This window comes from Coccinella septempunctata, chromosome 1 (genome assembly GCF_907165205.1).
Source record: "Coccinella septempunctata chromosome 1, icCocSept1.1, whole genome shotgun sequence".
NCBI lineage: Eukaryota > Metazoa > Arthropoda > Insecta > Coleoptera > Coccinellidae > Coccinella > Coccinella septempunctata.
This window is the reverse complement of record NC_058189.1, coordinates 12,184,494-12,208,537: the sequence shown is the minus strand read 5'-3', so window position 1 is coordinate 12,208,537 and position 24,044 is coordinate 12,184,494. Positions and strand designations below refer to the sequence as shown.

At 36.9% G+C, this 24,044-nt stretch overlaps 1 protein-coding gene across 5 annotated transcripts in view; it reads left to right on the top strand.

The window, feature by feature from the left end:
* Positions 1-24,044, top strand: part of LOC123322892 (zinc finger homeobox protein 3) — a 191,455-nt gene that overhangs the window by 64,354 nt on the left and 103,057 nt on the right. For 3 of the 5 annotated variants that reach the window (XM_044910966.1, XM_044910965.1, XM_044910968.1), the window contains 2 exons: positions 237-3,157; positions 6,173-9,374. In XM_044910966.1, the coding sequence (XP_044766901.1) occupies positions 237-3,157; positions 6,173-9,374 (6,123 nt within the window). Of the gene's footprint in view, positions 1-236; positions 3,158-6,172; positions 9,375-18,814; positions 19,050-24,044 lie in introns of those variants that run through there. The other 2 variants (XM_044910967.1, XM_044910969.1) reach the window with 2 other exon arrangements.

Sequence of the window (24,044 nt, the reverse complement as noted above, 5' to 3'; positions counted from 1 at the left end):
TTCATCTCGGATTATCCTTCAGTTTTATTTTCAACAATGGATACCTACCAGCATGTATTCCCAAATGTATTTCTAATTATGGAATGAATTGTCCTTCGTCTCTTCATTAGTGAAAGTAGTTTGTGACCGCCCTTTTAAGGTTCAGCGCTATTGTGATTGCTTCCAACCTATCCGTCTTCTCCAGTAAAAGTGTTTCGCATTGTTGAAGTATTTAACAGTATTTCCTTCTTTTTCAGAACGCCGCGACAGCATGAACTCCGAAATCAGCCAGCCCGATTCCACCAAAGAACAGTCGAGGAACGATTCGCGGGATGACCACGAAGACGCCACCAACGCAGAGGTGAACGTGTCGCAGCATTGCTGTTCGTACTGCGACTACACCAGCGACTCAGAAATGCGCATCCAAGCCCACATTTTGGCCCAGCACAACGCCAACACTACACCACCCAGTCAAATGTACCAATGTCCGCTCTGCGAGGACGCTTTCAAAGAAAGATCCGGCCTGGAACGGCACGTCATGCAGGTCCATTCCGTGAACAGCGAGGGTCTACAGCGGCTGCTCATGCTGGTCGATCAGAGCCACTGGCTCAACTCGCGAACCCCGACGCCGAACAACGCGACCAGCCAATCGGCGAACGTAACCGCATCGCCGAATTCGGTATCGTCGAAAGACTCGGCGAACAAGCTCGAAAAAAGCGACGCCGGTAACGAGGCGGAACGGGAACTGATGTCGCCGATGAGCGACGACAATTCGGAACACGAGTCCGAGCGTTGCGGGACATGCTTCAAGTCGTTTAAGAATATCGACGAACTGTGCTATCATCAGAACGAAACCGGTCACCTGGAGATCAAACAGACGCCCAGCGGTCCCGGCTACGTGTGCTGGAAAAAAGGATGCAATCAATTTTTTCCGACCGCACACGCCCTACAGATGCACTTCAAAGACTCTCACGTTAAAAATTCGATCGCCAACATATCGGTGTCGGAAAAACACGTTTACAAATACCGCTGTAATCAGTGTTCGCTAGCGTTCAAAACGTTGGAGAAGTTACAGTTGCACTCGCAGTATCACTTGATCAGAGACGCTACCAAATGTGTTTTGTGCGGTCGGAACTTCCGTTCTTTATTGGCGTTACATAAGCACGTCGAGAGCGTTCATTCCGAACTCACGGACGAAGAATTGAACATTTACAAACAGAGCCTGATGAACAATCCTTTACTTTTGGCCGGTATACAGGGTCAGGTGTTGGACAGTTCGACTAACGATCTTTTAAAGAGAGAATCGATGCGAAATGACGACGTTGAAATGACGGATTGTGACGAGAGCAAAGATATGAATACTAGTCAAGAGGATATCAACCAACACGACGGCGATAATTCGGACGATAGCATCATATACAAAGATCAGCAATTCCTAGAAGACTACCTGAACAGTCAAGCCATGGCGGAAGACAGTTACACCGATGCTAATAGAAAATACAAATGTCATCGGTGCAAAGTAGCGTTCACAAGACAAAGTTATTTGACGGCTCACAATAAAACCCTTTTACACCGAAAAGGCGAGAAATTAAGCTATCCCATGGAGAAATACCTGGACCCGAACAGGCCGTTCAAATGCGACGTTTGCAAAGAAAGTTTCACCCAGAAAAATATACTACTCGTTCATTACAACTCGGTCAGTCATTTGCATAAGCTGAAACGTTCGTCCCAAGAACAACAGAATAACAACAACAACCCACCTGTGTCCCCGGTGACGGTCGGACAATCCCAGAATCTGTCGAAAAGTTTGTCGCCGGAAGAAGACGACCGAAAGAAATACAGATGTAACATATGTAAAGTCGCTTACAGTCAGGGAAGTACTCTGGATATACATATGCGCAGTGTACTCCATCAAACAAGAGCCGGTAAATTGCAAGATTTAGCGATGAGCGGACAAATAGATCTATCGAAACCACTTATAGAACAACCTGAAGCCACGCAGTCTCCTAAACAAAACAGCCCGACGCCGAGTGGTGGGGATAAAGGATCTCCCACCCCGATATCACCGGTACCGATTGCAGGTAGTCAAGGGATGATTGGTTGTCAGAAGTGCGGATCTATTTTCACTTCACAAGATCAGTTGAATGTACACCAACAGTTGCATTGTATGTTTGCCGCTCCGATGTTATACCAGACCCAAGAGCCGGTCGTTCCGGTTCAAACGAAAAGCCCTACGCCGATTAACGAACAAGATGTTTCGATGAAACTGACAATGCCGAAGAAAACGTCGCACATATACAAGAGTTTGCTCGAAAGTTTCGGCTTCGATCTGGTTATGCAATATAACGAAAGTTATCAGAGAAGACAACGACCTCGAGGGGAGGCAGGAGAGGAGAAAGGGCAACAACCAACGTCGCCGTTACCCGCCACCAGTGCCCCAGAGGACCAAGACGTACCGAAGACAGAAGAGGAGTCGACCGAGAACAACCTTCCAGAAGTAAGTAAATCGACGTGTCAACATTGCAATAAAGAGTTCTCTAGTGTGTGGGTTTTAAAGTCACACTGTGAAGAAGTACATAAAGATTTTGTGCCAATCGAATACTTAGAAAAATATGCTCAACAGTTCAAGAGCGACTACGAAAAGAAATCCGTGGTGGTGACGGCGGCGACTTCGTCGACGCTTAACAGCGACCCCAGGGTAACCACCCCTACCACCTCCAGTCCAGTTTCCGAAGTGAAAGTGGAAAAGGACGAAGAAACCAAGGACCAGGTCCAGGCCAAAAATGACGTTCAAACTCAGCCGGAGGCGACTTCGACGGCGCCGTCGACGCCCACGTCGTCCACGACGCCGGTCAGCAGCACCGATTCTTCGGCGCTGCCGGCTAATATCCAGGCGATGATAGCCCAAAGTATGGCGCAAAACCCGATGGCTTTGGCGCAGCAAATGTCAGAGATGCAGGCCGCTCTCAATGTCATGCAATTGCAACAGCTCAATTTCAATCCGATGATGCAAATGATGGGTATGGGGTTGCCGTTGGGGTTGAACGCCTTAGCAGCTATGAACCTGCAGCCGCCGCTCGTTCCTCTCATGATGCCGCCGCCGCCGTACGATCCGATGGCACAATTCGGACCGCAAGAACAGATGATGAACAAACAGGCCTTGATGCAGCAGCAAGTGGTGAGTGTGCGTTCCGATCAGAGAGTGATCGCGACGTGAATGAAAAGAATATTGCGGTTTTTAAGTGATTGTGGTGACCAATTTCTATGGATTTAATGGTATGGCAAACAAACTTGATTTATTAATTGTTTTCGGAAATTATCTTCCCTGAATTTACCAAAGGAGTATTTTTCATCGATAATTATGGTGGAAATCTTGATAATAATTGTACAGATCGTAAATGAATAGTTGTGGAAAAAAATTAGGGCTGACACCTAGTCAAAGAATAGTGTGGCTTTTTCACACAGGGTCTTCGACTCGTACAAATATTTCAACAGTGGATTCTTGAGGTCAAAAGAAACACTTTTTTCCTTTACCATTTTTTCCGAATCGGCTCGTTTTAAAAGATACAAGCTGTTGAAAACCCATTAAAAAAATTTATTTTTAGTTTTATCTCACAAACTGTTTTAGTGAATGAAATTAATTTCAGGATATAGTTTTTCATTTATTTGATGAACCTTGCTCGAACACAAAATATCTCCCAAGTCTTCTAGTTTTCTCATTATTACCATAACGTACCATAAAATACCAAGAATCCAAAGAACCCAACTCTTGAAACTGAGTTGAACGCTATCAGATGAATATTTGGATATTTGTAAAATAAAAATATTCTCCATATTTTCTCGTATAACGCTCCGTTTTCGAGTAATCTGAAAAAATTTAAAATTATCTGTGATTTTCGGAAAATTGGGTACTTTGGCTGAATGCAACTCTGTTTAAAAGATCCACAGATGTGTAGTGTCATAGATTTAGCTTGTTATTCTGAAAGAGATTTTGTTTCTCCAGAGGTGACATAGCTCACTATGAAAACTCAAATTGGCTATTTCTTTTTATCTGTGCCGAATCGGAAAAAATGGTATGAGAAAAAAGTGTTGACCTCAAGAATCTACTTATTTTTTAGAAATAACGAAGACAGCAATTTAGGCTAAAATCTTATGATTGAAAAATACAGGTCTTTAAAAATGATTGTAATATCGCAGTGAATTTCAAAATTCTATGAGGGTATAGAATATACAGGGAGTGCAAGATATCTCTTAGACAGGCACCTAGTGATTCTACAATTAACGAATCAACAAAAACATTTCAATTGAGTGTAATGCTCCAATTATCGCCTATTATAAAGTTACTCAAGATTTTGCTACGTTTTACAGTTTTCTTCACTCAAAACATGGCATATCTTGAAAACTATAATCCTAATAGCAACGATGATAGTTTTCAAGCTAAGCTATATTTTAGTTGAAAACTTGTGAAATGTTACAAAATATTATGATGTTTCATAAATTCACAACTGCAAATAATGGTAACATGCTGTTTAGGAACTTTTTTGTTGCAAATTTCACTCTGTGAAATTTGGCCATAGATAATTTACACAACCTATTTACGAAAACTTCAGTAAAAAGCAGCACAAGGAAATTCAAAGGCAACTGCGGTGTTACACACGTTTATAAAAACAATGTACGTTTTTTATCAAATTTTTTTCAGTACAGATACCAAATGCCATAATAATTTCTGTACTAACTTTCACATTTATTGAAACTCTTTCTATAAATTCTGCTTTATATCTGTAATCATTAGCTTTGTTCTTCCAAAGATGCATTATTTACAAAAGTTCCGGTTTGAGCCCTTACAAAGTATAGTATCCTCATTAATAAAAAAAAAATCAATGGCATGTATACCAATTTTTGTTTCTATGAATTACGTAAAATTGATAATTTTCTGTGATGTAAATTAACAAATACTCAGTTCAAGACTTTGCATAGAGAGTGATTCTCCAAGATCTCCAAGGTGGTAGGTTCAGGGAATAATAGTTTCACAGCAATTGATATTCTTTTCATTCACGTCCGCATCATATACTTATTCGTCCATAAAAATGTAAAAATATATTTTGCACGTATTTAATCAACTTAACTAGTTTAGTTTAGTGCTTTCAACCCCGAAACATCGATTCCTTGAAGAATTAATTTTTTTCGCGAGATCAATACCATCTCTATGATGAAATACTTCAACCATTCATGTTATGACCGATAAATCGATGAACGATGATTTGAATACAATCAATATTCCTTTCGTTTTTATTCAGGCAACGTCTCATTCACGAAACGTATTCGTTGTATTTTATTTTCGTGGAGATCGTGAGAATTGATAAACAAAAATTAACTTAACCAATTTGAAGGTGTGTTCTTAACTATTTTGAATAATTTAAATGAAGTCTTCTTCAAGTTGGAACTACGTCATTATCATACCTGAAAGCTGGTTGTTATATGACTTACATTCCAACAAATTTTCCGAAGTGTGTTTTCCGAGTTATGAAAATTGAATAGAAAAAGTTATTTCGATTTTAGGTAGTTTGTTGCTTTGAATTCTTTCGTCGAAATATTATACCTAAAAAAGCAATATCTGATCAAAACGAAATGACAAAATATCGAGCCAAAGATATATTGAGAGTTGCAAGATTCAAATCATTTTCATCAATTTTGGAGAGAATTCTGTCTGTGGAATCTGATACGGGGAAAAATACTGGATTCTCATTCTCGGTCTATTTAATTTTTTTCGGTCGAAGCTTGATTCGAAATTGATTGTCACACCTGATTCCCTATCAATTAAGTTTTATTCCACGGTATCCATAAAACTTAATTAGATCGTATGGTGTCCGTTAATAAACAGCCGAGGGACGGCATTTTAGGACACTTTTTGTGGACGAAGCGTTTCAAATTACACATTCAAACTTATAATTACACATTCTTATATCCAGCAAGTATTAGTGGCTGTCCAGATCCGGCGGTTGATTATTTTAATTGCCGTTTGTATGTTGTAGCCTTGCTTTGTGATAATTATCGTAATTGATTTATTGCCAATTTGTTACAATTTATTAAGCCCTTGTATTTACTGGTCAGCTATTGAGAACATATAAATCTTTGTAATACTGACAATGAAATAACGCACAGCATTTTAAGTTTTGTATTGTTTGATCTTCAGGCCGTGAACGCCGCTGCAAACCAGAAACGTGCAAGAACACGCATAACAGATGATCAGTTGAAAATTTTGCGGGCACACTTCGACATAAATAACTCACCGTCCGAAGAACAGATACACGAGATGGCTTCTCAGAGCGGCCTTCCGCCAAAAGTTATCAAACACTGGTTCCGCAACACCTTATTCAAAGAGAGACAGAGGAACAAGGACAGTCCTTACAATTTCAACAATCCCCCATCCACTACCTTGAATCTCGAAGAATACGAGAAAACAGGCGAGGCTAAAGTAATGCAACTCAATAGTTCTGGCAGTCTCTCAGAGGAATCATCGAAACCGTCAGATATATCTTCCCCAACTCAAACAGAAATAAAAACCGAAGTAAAAGAAGAATCTACCGAGGAACACAACAAATCGATCGATGAAAGATTAAACGACAGTGCAGATAACAAACAGAACATTTTCGGTATTCCACCGAATTTGCAACCATCACCAAGTCCGGCTACGTCGATAGCTAGCTCCGAAAATATGAACACGATGGTGTCAGCACCAACCACTCCTAGTAGCATGAATTTAGCGTCTATGATAGCCTCGCAATTCGGAGAAAGTATGACCACGAGCACCCCAACACTGAGTCAGCTACCAACAGTTGGAGGCCATCACGGATTAACAAGTCCGATGTTACCACCTCCCAAAATCAACCAACAGAATTTCCCTAACCCAAACAGTCTTCAGTCAATACTACCTATGACACCAAATAGATGTATCAGTCCTAATCGAGATTACAACAGTCAAGGATCTAATTCTGGTTCATGTGGAAGCTCAGGAAAAAGAGCCAACAGAACAAGGTTTACAGATTATCAAATAAAAGTTCTTCAAGAATTCTTCGAGAATAATGCTTACCCCAAAGATGACGACTTGGAGTACCTCTCCAAACTGTTAAATTTGAGCCCTCGTGTCATAGTGGTTTGGTTCCAAAATGCTAGGCAAAAAGCTAGGAAAGTTTATGAAAACCAACCAGCCGTTGACCCATCACCTGGTTTACCAGATGAAGCTGGCACAAATAGGTTCCAGAGGACCCCTGGATTGAATTATCAGTGTAAGAAATGCCTCCTTGTGTTCCAACGTTACTACGAACTGATCAGACATCAAAAGACACATTGTTTCAAAGAGGAAGATGCTAAAAGATCGGCACAAGCCCAGGCTGCGGCCGCTCAGATAGCTGCTGTTCTCAGTTCTGAGGACTCCAATTCCAGTACGACGGTTGGGGAACAAGCTCATCAGCAACACCATCAAACAATGCCGCAAAACCAACCAAGCACTAACAATTGCCTGAGTCCGATGCATCCGAATGCTCCTACAACTCCAACATCGAACAGTGGAAACTTCCCAATGTCTCCTAACGCAGAAACCAAGGAAGGAACTTTCCAGTGTGACAAATGTAACTTGGTATTCCCGAGATTCGACCTGTGGCGAGAGCATCAATTGGTACACATCATGAACCCGAATTTGTTCCCCCAATATTCACCTGATTCCCCTTTTGGAATTTTGCAACAGCATGCGCAACTTCAGCAACTCAACGCCAATCTGGGAGATTTATCTAAAGTGGCCACTCCACCGAGTATCCACCATCCCCTGTTGAACATGCTCAATAACGTTGCTAACCAGAAAAGAAAACTGGAAGAGTTCGAAAATGAGAGCGATACTTCCGATCAGCCTAAAGACAAAAGACTAAGGACGACAATATTACCAGAACAGCTCGACTATCTTTATCAGAAATATCAAATCGAGAGTAATCCATCGAGGAAAATGTTGGAGAATATCGCTAGAGAAGTTGGTCTAAAGAAAAGAGTTGTTCAAGTTTGGTTCCAGAACACTAGAGCCAGGGAGAGAAAGGGACAGTTCAGAGCGCATGCTCAAGTGATAAACAAAAGATGTCCATTTTGTCCTGCCTTATTCAAAGTCAAATCAGCTCTTGAATCTCATTTGAGTACAAAGCACGCTGATCAGTGTGCCAGAGGTGAAATTAACATCGACGCCTTACCCGATGAAGAGCTCAGTACGGAATCAGTACCCAGTATTAATTCAAGCGGTGCAGAAAACAAACTACATCAGCTCAATCCCAACATGATGCCACCAATGTTTTCTCAGATTCCTCCCCAAGACATAGAAACACTACGAAAGCTATACGATGACAATTTGAAAAGATACATGGGAGATTTACAATCCCACCCTTCCTCCTCCAATGGAGAGAGGAGTGAAATCAAACCCGAAACGAAAGAAGAGGGAGAAATACCGTTGGATTTATCCAAACCAGTTGACTTATCAAGACCTATGAAAATGATGCTAGACCAAGAGAGAAATTTTTGTGAAGCCGGTCCTTTGACTGATCTCAGTGAACGATCTATTTGCGGGGATGAAAGAAGCGAAACCATGTCTGAAAACAACGATTTTTACGACGATGAAAGTAATCCTACCTCTCCGGCTAGTAGTACGCAAAGTAATAGTCAAAGGACCCCGAATCACTCTGGCAGAGGTGGCAATAAAAGATTTAGAACGCAGATGAGCCACATACAAATCAAAATAATGAAAGCTGTTTTTAGTGTTTACAATACTCCCACTATGGCCGAATGCGAAATGCTAGGCGCGGAAATTGGCCTTCCCAAAAGGGTGGTTCAAGTTTGGTTCCAAAACGCACGAGCGAAAGACAAGAAAGGCAAGTTGGTGCTGAACAAGGTCCTCGGCAACGAGACCGACTCCAACAACGGTTCCCTACCCGAAGATTGCAAATTCTGCAACTTCAAATATACACACAAGTATTCCTTACAAGATCACATATTCTCAAAGAGCCACATCGCCAATATTAAAATGTACCTGGAAAATTCGAGCAAAGAAAACGAATCCAACGATTTCATTGCTCCACCGCCACTCCCCAGTGGATCTGGCTCTCTACCTGCCGACTCTACAACGAATCCTCAACAGCAACAGCAGCAACAACAACAACAGCAACAGCAGCAAATGTTGAACAACAACACTCACCTTCAATACCTTCAAATGGCCGGTTCTCAAGTTCCTAATTCAGCTGTCAAGGTGGAGCAGGAGGAGAACAATCAAGAAACGTTGTTCCAGCAGCTTTACGCGATGGGTAACAACGCTAACTTCGGAGTCCAGAACCAGTACATGCATCATGCGATGTTCGGCGCAAACGGTGAGTCCTAATTTCATATTATTTTTAGATTTAGGTGTTGACTCATATTACTTAATCAATCTCAACTTTCGTTCTATTCAATACGATGAGTTCACTGATAAGAATATTTTGAGCAAGTTGATAAACATTGAAAGTAGTTAGGTAGTTGAAAATGTAGATTGGAACAAATGGGAAGTTGGGAGTATTCACTCACATCCCCAACATTACGGACTGGCTCACGTATCGAAAATTACGGTTATATCTGGGGTAGTTTATCTTGCCAATTTACCATTATGGGGAGCTGGTGTTTGCCAGAAGGGCAGACGCGAATTGTTATTCCAGAAAATGAGAAATGAGGGATTAATATTTCAGTTTTCTCCCCACAATGTTTTCTATATGAATTCCTAATAAGGTGGGAATTGTGCAGGGCCGGAGTCATTGTGGTCAACGAATATTGGAATTCTCTCATATTGAATTATTGAATTCCAAATTCTCTGTTACTTTTTCCTAACACTTGGACAAACTTGTGACAGATGGACTTATCCCAAAAATTTTCGAAATTCAGGAATGCTTCCAATTTGGAAATGAACTGAATTATGCTTAGCTTCGGTATTTTTCCTACAAGTTGCTTGATACAAATGACTAATCTGTCCAGTCATAAGAATAAAAAATCGCCGGGTGACCTGAAAAACACGCGTTTTATCAATTCAACTCTCATCGTACAGGTTGTTACCAAATAAGGCGAAAGTTTTCAGGCGTTGTTTTTTGGCGAAAATTGAAGAGCGGCTTTCATGTAAACTAAATGTTTTAGGCCTACTCTCTAAAAGTTACACGCTGTCAAAGATGAGAACAAAGAAAAAAATTTTATTACTGTTTCCTCGTCAAAGTGTCGAATAGAAGAAACGGCATTTTGTTGGTATGTTCTACCAATAAGAAGGCTACAATAGAAATCAAAGCCACTTGACAGCCACATACTATTTTTCTTCGATTCCATTCACAGAAGATCTGTTCATGCACAATGTTGTATTTTATTTTCTCATTAGGAAACTATTGCTTCTACGGGCATAATACAAGCGTCAAAATGGATTTGCAATAAATCATACTTTTCATCATATATTTTTAAACTGAGAAGTTTCTGTAAAATCAAAGTTCTAGTTGAAAATGGCATTTTTCACCCTTTCTAAAGATTACATAGGTGGCCTCTTTATTGGTAGAAGATGCCCATAAAATGCAATTGCTTCAACTGATCGACATGTCCAATGAGAAATAATATATTTTGACTAATTTTTGAGAATATGTAACTGTTTGAGGAAAGGCCTAAGAGCTTTAGTTTACATAAAATACCTTTTAATTTTTGACTGGAATCAACCCTAGAAACTTTGTTATTAACATTTTCAAATCCGCTGTTCACGAAGTTTTTTCAAAAAACCAACTCGGAAACAGTAAACAATTGGCCCCAATTTGAGGTATTTTACAGTCTTTGATTCGTACAAATATTTTAACAGTAGATTCTTGAGCTCAAAAGAAACTTTTTTTTACCATTTTTTTCTGATTTTACCGATTTGGCCGTGATAATTGGATACAGGCTATTGAGGAACCACGAAGAAATGTTATTTTCTGTCCTATCTCACAAACAGTTTTATCGAATGAAATGAATTTCGGAATATAGTTTTTCACTTATTTGATTGAATGTTTTTCGAACACAAGATATCAACCACTTCCTCCAGTTTTTTCATTATGAACATTACGTACCATAAAAATACCAAAAATTCAAAAAACCCAATTCTTGAAGCTAAGTTGGACGCTATGTAATGAATATTTGAAAGTTTTGAAAAATAAAAGTATTCTTTATTATTTCTCGTTTAATGTGTTTTTTTCCAGTAATTTGATGTTCAAAAATTAAAAAGTATGTCTGTGAAATTTGAAAATTGGGTACTTTGGCTGAATACAACTTCGTTTGATCCACAAATGTGTAGTGTCTCAGATTTAGATATCTTTTTCTGAAGTTAATTTTGTTTTTCCAGGGGTGGCACAGCTCATTATAAAAACTTAAAATGTTTATGTCTTTTTATATCATCCGAATCGGAAAAAATGGTATAGAAAAAAAGTGATTCTTTTGACCTCAAGAATCTACTATTAAAATATTTGTACGAGTCAAAGACTCGCCCTGTGTAGTATTGATATAGTATTGAAGTCTCATTCGACGCAGAATTTAGTGCTTTTATCTGGGTTTCTTCTACTTGAAAAAACGCGCGTTTTTTCGTTGTAGATTTCACAATATGTATCTCTGAAAATTCAGCCAAATCTTGAGGTTCTTTAGCCTGGAAACAGGTTTGAAAAAACGCAGAATTTAGTGCTCATCGCCTCAAAGAGGATATACATAACAGGATAGTTTTATGGGGTCACAAATGAGGCAGAATTTGTTTCTATACAACTTTTATTTGGGACACTTTTATTAAATAAGATAATTACGAAAATGTTGCCGAAACACCAAAATTGAAACGAACTATTTACAATATCGACTATACAAATGGGCCCAACTTTCCCAAAATTAGAACGGACTGTCCAAAAAATATGTTTGAACACATTTGACGCAGAATTTTATGGTCTACAACTTTTACGACGGGTGCTCATTCGATATTCGGATTTCCTGTGAAAATATAACCGAAAAACCGCTCCTCAGCGTACCAAAAGCTGAGCACACCTCCATATTTTAAGAAGGAAAGACCTAGGTCGTCATCCATGAAAACATTAAAATCTTAATTTGACTGGACCATAATGAAATGATGAAATTCCGTTTCATCGTACTCGATTCCGTTGATTCACAATTAATGACTAAATTGGAACACAAATTAACGCGAACAAGAGGAGAAATTGAGAAAGTTGCCAAAAGCGGATATCTCGTCAATATCCCGCATCGGAATACCTCTCGGACGATGTCGCAACATCCCCATCACGTCCAGAACCGTACGAATTCCCAGAAGTCCCGAGTCATACGACGTCGTACCCGTAGCGATGTCGCAAATCAAGATTCTTAATTGGCGTAGCAATCACAATAAATCAATGGCAAAAGTATTTCGCAATTAAATATTCCCCCATAACAAAACAGCGCGCGCTCGCCCGCACAATGGACCGCGTCTCGCCGGGTTCTCCGCGTCATTTTTTATGTCCCACGATTGTGTGTGTGGGTCCATATCGCATATAAAAAACGACGGGCGCACACATGCAGATATTAGTTATAGACGCGACCCCTTTTGTTGGCCCGTTCGATTTATGGGGTATCGGAACAGATCGCGTTCCAATCACGATTTTTTGTCCCTCTACTTTTCGGGACCGATTAACATAAGAACAATAATTTCTTTAATCCGTGGCGGAGCGACGCTGGGCCCCGAATGCGCGCCGGTCCTCATCTGGATGCAAATCGTATGCGAGATGAAGATAGCGTTATCGAAATTTGATATTCCGTGGCGAGGTGAAAGAAAAGGCTCCAGAGGTGGGTGACGGTCATTTCGGTTGAAATATTGGTACTTTGGGTTGACTTCAATCGTTCATGAGCTTCGAGAGTGGAAGAGTGGTGATTTGAATTTTTTCCTGCAGGTTAGGGGGTCTTAAATTGTTACTCGTTATTGCTGTGACTGATTGTACGCTGAAAAGTGAAGCCTCTTTTTGAAAAAGAATAATAACGGAAATATATCTCCTTTGAGAAGAACGATTCATGTGCCAAAATATTTGAGCTTATATTTTGATCTGAGATATACAGTGTTCCAACAAAAATTCTTTTCTCTTCAAAACTGGCCCCATAATAGATTTTTGCAACCCGATGTTGACAATTTGATATTTTTCTGGTCTTATTTAGTGGAAACTGATGTAATTGATGCGCAGGTAATCCGGATTAACTTGGAAATACAGAGTGTCCCAACATGACTGGTTAAGCCTGGAAAAATATATAATATATTAATAAAATCAATAGTTTCTGAACCAGTACTTTGCAAATAGGAGGCTGAAACACTTCAATTGAGTTACTCATTTCTTGGAAACAAAATTGAATATTTTTCTTCAATCCCTCAGCAGTAATCTTTAAGAATCGTACAACTAAATATTTCGCCATATCTTGATTTCTATTCGGGGAATACGAAAACCTTTTTCTCAGTGATTTTCATATTTTCTGTGATACTTGTAACGGATCATAGCAGCTTATTAACATTTCGGGATATTGGGGAAAGTCGGTGCTTTTTAAATGGGACACCCTTTTACCTAGAATGAAATGAATTTCGAAATTATGTTCTTCATTTATTCGATGAATCTTTTTCAAACACAATATATCACCACGTCTTACAGGTTTCTCATTATGACCATTACCTATCATAAAAATGCCAAAAATTCAAAGAACCCAACTCTTGAAACTAAATTGGACGTTTTCTTATGAATATTTCAAGGTTTTTTGAAATAAAAGTATTCTTCATATTTTTTCGTATAATGCGCCGTTTTCCAGTAATTTGATGTTCAAAAGTATATTTTTGAAATTCGAAAAATTGGGTACTTTGACCGAATGCAACTCTTTTTAAACAGCCACAAGATGTGTAATGTCGCAGATTTAGCTAGTTATTCTGAAGGTAATTTTGTTTTTCCAGAGGTGGCACAGCTCATTATGAAAACTTCCAATCTTTTTATCGAATTTACCAAATCGGAAAAAATGGTATAGAAAAAAAGTGTGTCTCTCGACCTCAAGAATCTTCTGTTAAAGTATTTGTACTAGTCAAAGAGTCACCTTGTATAAGTCTTAGGTATACAGGGTGCATTTGAAGGTGAGGCTTTTTTCAACAGAAGGTAGAACTGGTCAAAATTAAGCGTTTTACCAAAAATTACTTATACAAAACTTTCAAAATGACAAAGTTGAAAAAAAATTGAAAATGATTACTAAAATACATAGATCCCAGTACGACCCTAGACCGTTTGTTAGCTGAATTATCGCAAAGCAGTGGGAAAAAAATTATCTTTTGATTCGACCATGTGGTTTCGTTTAAAATATTGGCTCGTTCTATATTTACGTGGTAATGATAGTGGAAACAAGGGATTGCCGAATTGTTCTCATTATTCTTCAGTAACTTACACGATTTCATGAAATGGCTTATTTCGATACCAACTGACAGAAGAGACTTAGGACACAAGTGTAAAAAATAGAATAATAATTCAAAATCTCAGCAATAAATTCCGTCTAAATTATACACCAATTTTTTCACCAATTCATCACAATATTCGTGTTCGAACATTCCAACAATCGTCGTAAAAGTGGTATGAAATGGGGAAACATCTTAGCACTTTTTCAACATAACTAACATAAGCAGTTTCAAGAAACTGTCCCGATTTTCTACTTGTTTTTCCTGCCTAAATTGCACGATATAACATTTATGATTCTCTCGAAAGTGACCTGATGCATCTAATCCGATGAACTTAGTATTGAACCATTCATTGTCCAGTCATATATTTATGTTTTGTTTCGTTTTTGCGATGCCGGAGTCACCTTCCACAGTCCCGTACTTGAAATTCAATGAAATTTTGTCGAACTTCTAGGGGTTGTATCTCAGCCATCTTTGATATTTTATACAGACAATTGTTGGTTAAACGACTTATTTTGATGAGTTCTACCTTCTCTCAAAAAAAGCCTCACCTTCGAAAACACCCTGTATATTCGACTTACGCGTTACTACCGCAATTTCGATTCGATTTATGTGTATTCTTCAATAAATTGAAACATTCAAATAATTTCTCTGTCTTATATGATATAATCTTCATTGAAAAAGATTACACGAGGGACACAAAATAAATGAAAAAAAAAAACAAAATTCCTTTCCGAATAAACTTCTGAAGTAGAGATTTCTTGAATCGAATGGTCAATTTTCGTCAACTTCTTAAAAATCCTGGTAACCTAGGAGTTCCCCACACGCTCAAATACTTTAGTAGCCATTCGGAAAGCCACCGCGGCCGCCTAGCATCCACAAGTTAACACCGTCTGTTCATTTTCATCGGCACGCCCGCAGTTACCATTTACGCCCAAACCGAGATACTTAACAATACGAGAATGCTCAAAAAAAGGAGGTTACACTTTCATTATCGGTCTGAATCGATCTCGCGTTGCATAAATATAAATTGTGCATCTATTGTTCGATCGTCAGTTGTTGCTGTCCGACTCGGCTGCGCGCAAAATTTTCCGTAACGTCAGGGCGCGACCACGGCGTTTCAAATGAGTCGCTAATGCGCAATTAGCATAAGGAACAATGCGACCATTAATTAGATGGACGCGCATCGGGCTATGACGGATGAGACGGGCGTGCGTTCGGGCCGATGGTTATCCTGAGGACGTTCAATCAAATCGGGTTCGAGACGTTTGCATTCTCCCCAGACGCATTCGACGCACCCCTGTACAGGGGCGAATTCACCAGTATGTTCGCATATTTGAGACCAACTAGATTTCAAGAGTTTCAATAAGAGCTTACGGAGTTTCTTTAGTTATGTCGTGAATTTTTTTAGGACAGTTTGACCTGGTGTCAAACACAAAGTTTCCACTAGTACTTAGAGAGCCGAATGATTTTTTTTCTTTAAATTTTAGGACACTAATGAAAGGCCGGAATCTATTCCACTAAAATATTTTCGTCTCTTGAGCCCAACTTTGATTTATCGAATGGGACACCCTATATTTCATTGCATTTCTGGATTTTCCATAAAATTTCAACTATGGTTTGTTTGAACTTACCCATCACCAAACCTAAAGGTCCTAGAGATATTAATTAATTTATTTAACTCAAATTTGACGTATAGATAGCCTTGAATGAATTGTTATACCTAACTTCTTGAGAATCTTCAAATTTAGGTAATGCGTGTGAAATGTTACCAGAGATTTTTTTTAGGTAGTTGAAGGAAAAAGAACGCTATACAGGGTGAGTCTTCGACTCGTACAAATATTTTGACAGTAGATTCTTTAGGTCAAAAGAAACACTTTTTTCCTACACAATTTTTTTCCGATAGAGATAGAGCCATTTTAAGTTTTCATAATGAGATGTGCCATCCCTGGTAAAACTAGCTAAATCTGTTTACACATCCATGAATCTTTCAAACAGAGTTGTATTCATCCAAAGTACAGAATTTTTCAAATTTCAAAGATATTCATTATTTGTGAACATCAAATTACTCAAAATCTGCGCATCATATGAGAAAATATAAAGAATACTTTGATTTCACAAAACATTCATTAGATAGGACCCAACTTAGTTTCAAGAGTTAGGTTCGTTGAATTTTTGGTATTTTTATGATACGTAATGGCATAATGAGAAAACTGGAAGACGTGGGTGATATCTTGTGTTTGAAAAAGATTCATAAAATAATTGAAAACCTATATTCAAAATTCGTTTCATTCGATAAAATGTTGGTGAGAATAAAAAATTGTTTTTTATGGTTTTCAACCTAGCCGATTTGGAAAAAATGGTATAGGAAAAAAAGTTTTTTTGACTTCTAGAATCTACTGTTGAAATATTTGTGCGATTCTAAGACTCACCCTGTAGATGGAATTGGAAACTGAAATCTCAGTAGAAATTTCATGATTACCTACAGTGTATCCCTAAACTGAGGCGAAAAATTCTCAAGGATCTTTTATAAAACTTTTGCATTCAAAACCTCTTCCCTTTCAAGTTACAGCACTCAGAATTAGGATGAAATTATCGACACCATTCAATATCATGTAGTTCGTTTATTATTCTTTATTACCATCATTGTGATATCCGGAAATCTAATATATAAAATTCTCGTGTCATAGTTTTCGTTACCATACTCCTCCGAAACGGCTTGACCGATTTTGATGAATTTTTTTGTGCTTATCCGGTATCTATGAGAATTGGCCAACATCTATTTTTCATCCCCCTAATTGTTAGGGGTAGTCCACCCCTAAATTTTTTTTTGTATTTTTTAGACAAAATTTTTAATTTATATTTTTTTATGATACAACATACAAAAATACATACAATCCTCAATTTTCACCCTTCTACGATCAACCCTTATTTTTTAATAGCCATTTTAGTAATTTAATCATTAGGAAATTATTTATATGACAAAACAACGTTTGCCGAGTCAGCTAGTCTGAAAAATAAAACTGAATGTCATCGTGAAGTAGCCTTCTTGACTTTTTTAAGGCATTGTACAACAATTTTATGAGAAAAGGTCTAGACAGAAAACTAATAAGGGATTGTTTTTTTCACCCTCTCGTAATGACAGTTTCTTGTTCAAAAAGTCATAGAAAACTGTAATTTTGTTAGCATTATTTATTTGTTTAACTTTATCCCTCCAAATACTCTTTTCGCAGAGTTATTAAATAAAATCCATTTATTTGCCCTTCTAAGGGTTTTCTTGATGTAACTTGGAGGGGAAGAAGTTTCTAGCAAAAAGTTATGTAAAAAAAACATAATTTTGGCTATAAAATCAATATTCATGAAAAATCTTCTTGGAGAGTTCCTTTTGTGCATCACCCAGTATCAAATGAATGAATTTCATTTAAATATCGATTCATTTATCGTATTAAGCCTCAAGTTTAAAATTCGCAGAATTTACCCACTTTTTTCAAAAAATATATGCGGTTCTATTTTTCGGTACACAGTATAAAATACATAGTTCATTTTTACTGAAATTCGAAATTCACACCAATCTCATCGATGAGAACCCTCGGACAGTATTTATTTCATTTATTTCTTGTCTTCGTTCCCCAATGTTCCAGTGCAAGTCCTCACGTAAAGATCAGTTTTTTTTGTTCCGAATTCTTAAGACTTACAGAAACCTAGTAGTAGAACCGTGTCAAACAAAGCAGATGTTCCTATTATACAGCTAATGATAAGTAATCTCGGTGATCTCAGGTAGAAAGAATGGGATGAAAGAGCAAAGGGACGCTCTAGCTGAATGCCAGATTTTGCCATTCTCTAACACCTGGATGTTTGTCCCCTAAGGTACCGAAAACTTTACAATATTCATCGGACTATGTAAACTGTCAGATTTACTGAAACAAGCAAAATAACCGTTTACCTGCCGACGAAGGTTACTGTTTGTTTCTCTCTCAAGTATCCCGACAATATTGTTTCTCCGCCAAAAACTAATGGCTGAGTAACCAAAGACCACACAGATATATAGGACAATGAGAAAAGCTTGCCCTTGCTTCACCTAGAACAATATACAAATATATGATTTTCAGTTCCAGAAACGCTCAACTGAATTTCATTGAACAAATTTGTCGTTTATTCTATCTGCCTTATTTCTTTGAGTTGAAAAAAAAATATAGTGTAGAAAAGAACTCCTTTTATATATAGTTTTATAGTTATGTATTTTGATTTGTTTTTTTGGTATTTTGGGTTTTGGATAAGTTGTTTTAGTTACTTTGATTTTGGTTTGTTTTCAAATTTTTATTTTTTTTTATTTTATTATTTCAGAATTCCCAGTGGCGCAATTAGGAAAATTGTAGTATAGAAAGTTCCTATGGAAATTTTCGAATGAAGAAGATAAATGAAAAAGTAGTTCCTTTTATAGTTTAAAATCACGTTGAACGTTTTTGTGATTTAAAATTATGTATTTGTATATTTATTATATTGTTAATATTATATTATATTGTTTTAAATAAAGTTTTACTGGAGTAATTTTTTACTCCGTTTTTGTACAAATTTCAAACGGTTTTTTCATTCCATTACCCTTTACCTGCAGCTTGGTGAGAACTCCGGAGTTTCCATCTGTATATGCTACCGGTAAGTCCAATTCTCAACATTCGACTTCAAACATAATAATCCTTATTATTTCATACAAAACGTACAGACCTACTGATAATAATGATTACATTTACAATTATACCTCAAAAAAATTTAATCCAGAATCAATAATTTAAATTAGGTGGTTTTTTAGGTTAGATTTACTGGGTGGCCTACATAAAATAACCCAGCTGAATATGCGTCTTCCTGGAAAAAATCAAGATAGATAAATTTTTATTTGAAATTCGTGAGAGTACATCATCCCCTAAGGAGGATGGCAACCCTCTTCAAGAATCTTAAATTACAGTAGCTAACATAGCTGAATGTGCCACAATGACAGGCAAAATTAAAAAAAAATAAAATCGAGTAGATCCAACAGTGTAGTAACTGTTTCAAATCAAAAATGTATTTTTATTCAGTTAGAATATATTTATTTTGAATCTTCTACAGTAGGGTTCTAGTGATTCATCATTTTGAAGGATTTTCAATTTTATTCAAAAAAATGCTAAAAAATTTCATTTTGGTGTTCGTTTTGTTCAAAAAACACTTCTCGAAAGAAAAATCACACATGCAAAATATTCAAGATGGCGCAGTTATTATAGCCTCAATTCCATGGTATTTCTTCAGATTTCAAGTACGGGACTGTGCAAAGCCACGGAAAAATGAGTCGTCATTTTTCACATTTTTAAAATGGGTCAGTACATTCGAGACTATCGTAATAATTGTTAGGGTTAATTTGAAAAAAATTAATGTTTCGTTAGAAGTAAGGTGAGAACAGTGTAGAAAAATTGTATACTCAATTTATAGTACCGTCTATTGCTCTTTGACAAAGGCCGTATTTTACCCCATTTTTACGTCATGTAAGACTGTGCGGATAACTTTGACACGAAAAGGACTGTGGTGACTAAATTGAAAAAAAAAGTGAATCATTCAGACAAATTTTAGACTAGTTAAATAGAAGTTAGTCAGTAACTATTTATTCCTGTTCGAAAACCGAACGAGTTAATATTCTTAGCGAAACCATCACGAGATGGAGTATTTCTCGTAGATCACAAACGATCCAGTGCCGTATTAGGATTTTTTTATCATTTATTTCTGCAACTTTGTCATTTTGAAAGTTATGTTAGTTGATTTCTGTGGAAAGTCTTCATTTTGACCCTTTAACCTTCTGCTAAAACAAAGTACTTATCTTCAAAAACGCCCCGCATTTTTGAAGGTCGAAATTTTATGCTTGGGAAAAACAGAGTTTTCTCTCATTTGTAGAGAGAAATCTATGTTTTTTCTATAGAAAAAAGTCAATTGGAGAAATTAATGATGATCAAGGTTGTAAATGATGAACAACATTTTGCAAACCAGGTAAGGCCTAATCAATAGGTACTGTAAGTATTCGAATAAATTCTGCGTTAAAAAAATCAGTAACTGAAGGGGTTGGTTCCCTCTGAAGGAAAACGGTTGAATTGAACTTAACCTAATACCATATCAAAACGATTCAGGCTCTCAAAAACCTAAACTATATATGCCCAAAATCATCGCTCTGAAACTAATACATAGTTATACTATATCTACTAATTTTTCAGAAGGTTGTAATTTCGATACAGAGCCAATTTTCAATGGATCTCGTGAAACATCAATGAATGCTTTACTTGATATTCAGTTTATAGAATATTGAAACCGATAATCATCTCAGTCTATACAATAATTAGGATATTTTTAAAACAATCAAAAAATTTTCATATCACTCGCAAATTCTTCATATTTCACTTTTGATGTTATTATAACATAAAAAAAATCAAAATTATTCATCTAAGAATTCATCATAGTGAATAATTGAACAAATAGCGATTCATATTTATAGTTTCTTCAAAAACGAATACTGAAACAGGTATGAAGAAGAAACCATATCCTACTCGCTTGCACATGTTTTAACTAAATTAAATCTACCGATTGATTTTTCAGTGTACTAAATTTGAAACAGGCGTGTCTTCGATTTGCAATATCACTAGCTTCGCTTATTTCACCCCGGATTTTATGAAGCTTGATCGGGGAATCAATGCTTGATTGACGAATAGACGTCAATTTGTTTTCAATCGATAATTCAGTCATGATCATTCAGAATTTCATTCTCGCATGATGTTCATACGTCCATTCAATTATTCTCAATTGCTACTTCCCCAATATATTCAGATATTGAAAGAGATTTCGTTTTAGAAATCGAGTCACTATCAAATAGTTGATCGAACAATCAAAGTTTTTTGAAACCCGATGTTCCCTTTTCTTTAGTTACATTACAAATCTCTCAAGATTTTCACTTTCTATATTTGTGCTTTTTTGAATTTTTTTCATTAAATGCTCTCTGGTATTTCCTTTTTTTTCCAAAATATTGAGAAATGTTCTGTCTTTCGCCAGTCGAATAAATCATCATTCATATTTGATTCTTCAATTTGTTATCACAATATTACCTGCACTAGTGTTTTTTTCGGAGCATTACTTATAAATATGCAGTAAGGTGATAAAAGATTTGAAGTAACTTATTACAGAAGCAATGTAAAGTTTTATTCAAACCAGAAAACGATGAGATGAATAATATGTTTTCAGCGTCGTTTTCACAAGATCTCTGAGATGGTATAAGTAACTTCAAGACACTGTTGCATTTTTGTAATATCTTAGATAACGAAATATTATTCTTAAATAATTATAGGTAAGTCAAAAGAAACACTTTTTTTACCATTTTTTCAGAATCGGCTCGGTTTAACAGATACAGGCTGTTGAAAAATCATAAAAACGTTAATTTTTGGTTCTCACAAACGGTTTTATCGAATATAATGAAGTTCGGAATATAGTTTTTCATTTATTTGGTGAATCTTTTTCGAACACAAAATATCACTCACGTCTTCTAGTTTTCTCATTATGACAATACGTACCATAAAATACCAAAAATTCAAAGAACGCAACTCTTGTAACTAAGTTGGACTCTATCTTATGAATAAAATAAAAGTATTCTTCATATTTTCTCGTATAATGCGCCGTTTTCGAGTAATTTGATAACCAAAAATAAAAAAAATCTGTGACATTCGAAAAATTGAGTATTTTGATCGAATGCAACTCTTCTTAAAAGATCCACACAGTCACAGATCCAGCTGATTATTCTGAAGGTAATTTTGTTTTTCCAGGGGGTGGCACAGGTCATTATGAAAACTCAAAAATGCTATATCTTTTTATCAGGGTCGAATCGGAAAAAATGGTATGGGAAAAAAGTTTTTCTTTTGATCTACTGTTGAAATATTTGTAGGAGTCAAAGAGTCACACCCTTTATAGGTACCTATTGGATATTGAAAAAAAAAGTGTGTATCACAACATATACCTATGTGAATAGAGCAAAGAATCATGAGATTTTCGATAGATACCTAATGAACATTATAAATTTAGGGAAATTTTTCTAAGATTCAGTGCTTTAGAAATAAAACTAGAACAGTGACCAGATCTATCAACGTAATTTACTAAGTTTTTTAACAACTCCTTCACGAAAAGTTTTTGGTACCCACATATTACGAAATACGAGTATCTATATATATTGCTGCGAAAATATTCAGTTCTGAGAGAATCTTGAAGATAAGGCATAATCAGTTTAATTAGTGAGATGTGGATATTTGTGTAGACAATCGTATTAATTGAATTTTTTTCTTCACTTCTGTAGTCAAAAACTCAGATGTTGTTCTTACAACCCCTAAGAACTTCCCCCGAATTTATAACCGTCAATAAAATCAAATCCCTTCTTTCAGTTATATCCAACAATATGAATTTCAGAAAATTCGAAAGAGATGTCAAAGCATCCAAGACCGTTGAGATGAAAACGCTGAGCGTGGTAATCGGGTTTTCTCATAAAATTTTTTCGAACGTGTTCAGATGCGGACGGTGGGAGGCCCGAGGCTGGTCTGGAACGACATTTTCATTATACACTTCATTACTTCACGATTACGCTATTAGTTGGACGGGAATAATAGAATTTTATAACAGTAGTAAGTACTTACTTTATTGCCGCTAAGAACGCTGATTTTCCTAAAAAAGCGAAGCCGAAGTCATTCTCTCATACTAGGTCCGTTTCATTGTCAGCGCAAAAAAAACGCCTTTGGTAATCGGAATCGGAGGAAACCTTGATTCAACAGAGCCGGGCAATAAATCGCGTTTAATAGATTGACAAAAAGTTACATATACAATGTACTGAAGGCAAGAACAAGTGAATACGGCAATACCAGTTTTGCTCGGGTAAAAAGAGATGTGTGGATTCGAGGCGGAGTTTGAAAGGCTCATTCGCTTTTACAATAAGAGTAATAAGACAAACAAGTTGGCTCGTTTCTATAGCTACCGTGTTACGCCTTTCCATTGGCCGAGGTTTGTCTTGTGCTCTCTCCTGTTTCCACGGACGATTATAAACTCGCGGAGATGCTCTTAATAACTTCTCTTCTTATTTAAATATGAATATATCGTGGCGTATCACCCGCCTCTATTTATACTCCGGTCCAGGTGCGGACTCGCCCAAGATATAGACAATTTTCGCTCACAAAATTTAGTTGACGACAAATGTTGACATAAAAATTTATTGCAGTTGGGTTATCTCTCGAATTATGTACCACTGACTGATAAATTCGCATTGTGTCCAAGTCTATTTTCAATCAAATTTCATACAAGGTGATGATCAGAATTTCATGACAACATTCGAGAACAGAGGTCCTCGATTTTTTGGGGATTTCGCGAGAAAAAGTTTTGGAGGTCTCACAATAAAAGTACGCAAATAATTAGTTTTTTGAAAACCAATCGACTTGGAAAACTCAAAATCTATTCGGTTTGAGTAACAGTCTGAATATTTTAACAGTAGGTAGATTCCAGATGTCGAAGGAAACACTTTTTTCCTATACCATTTTTT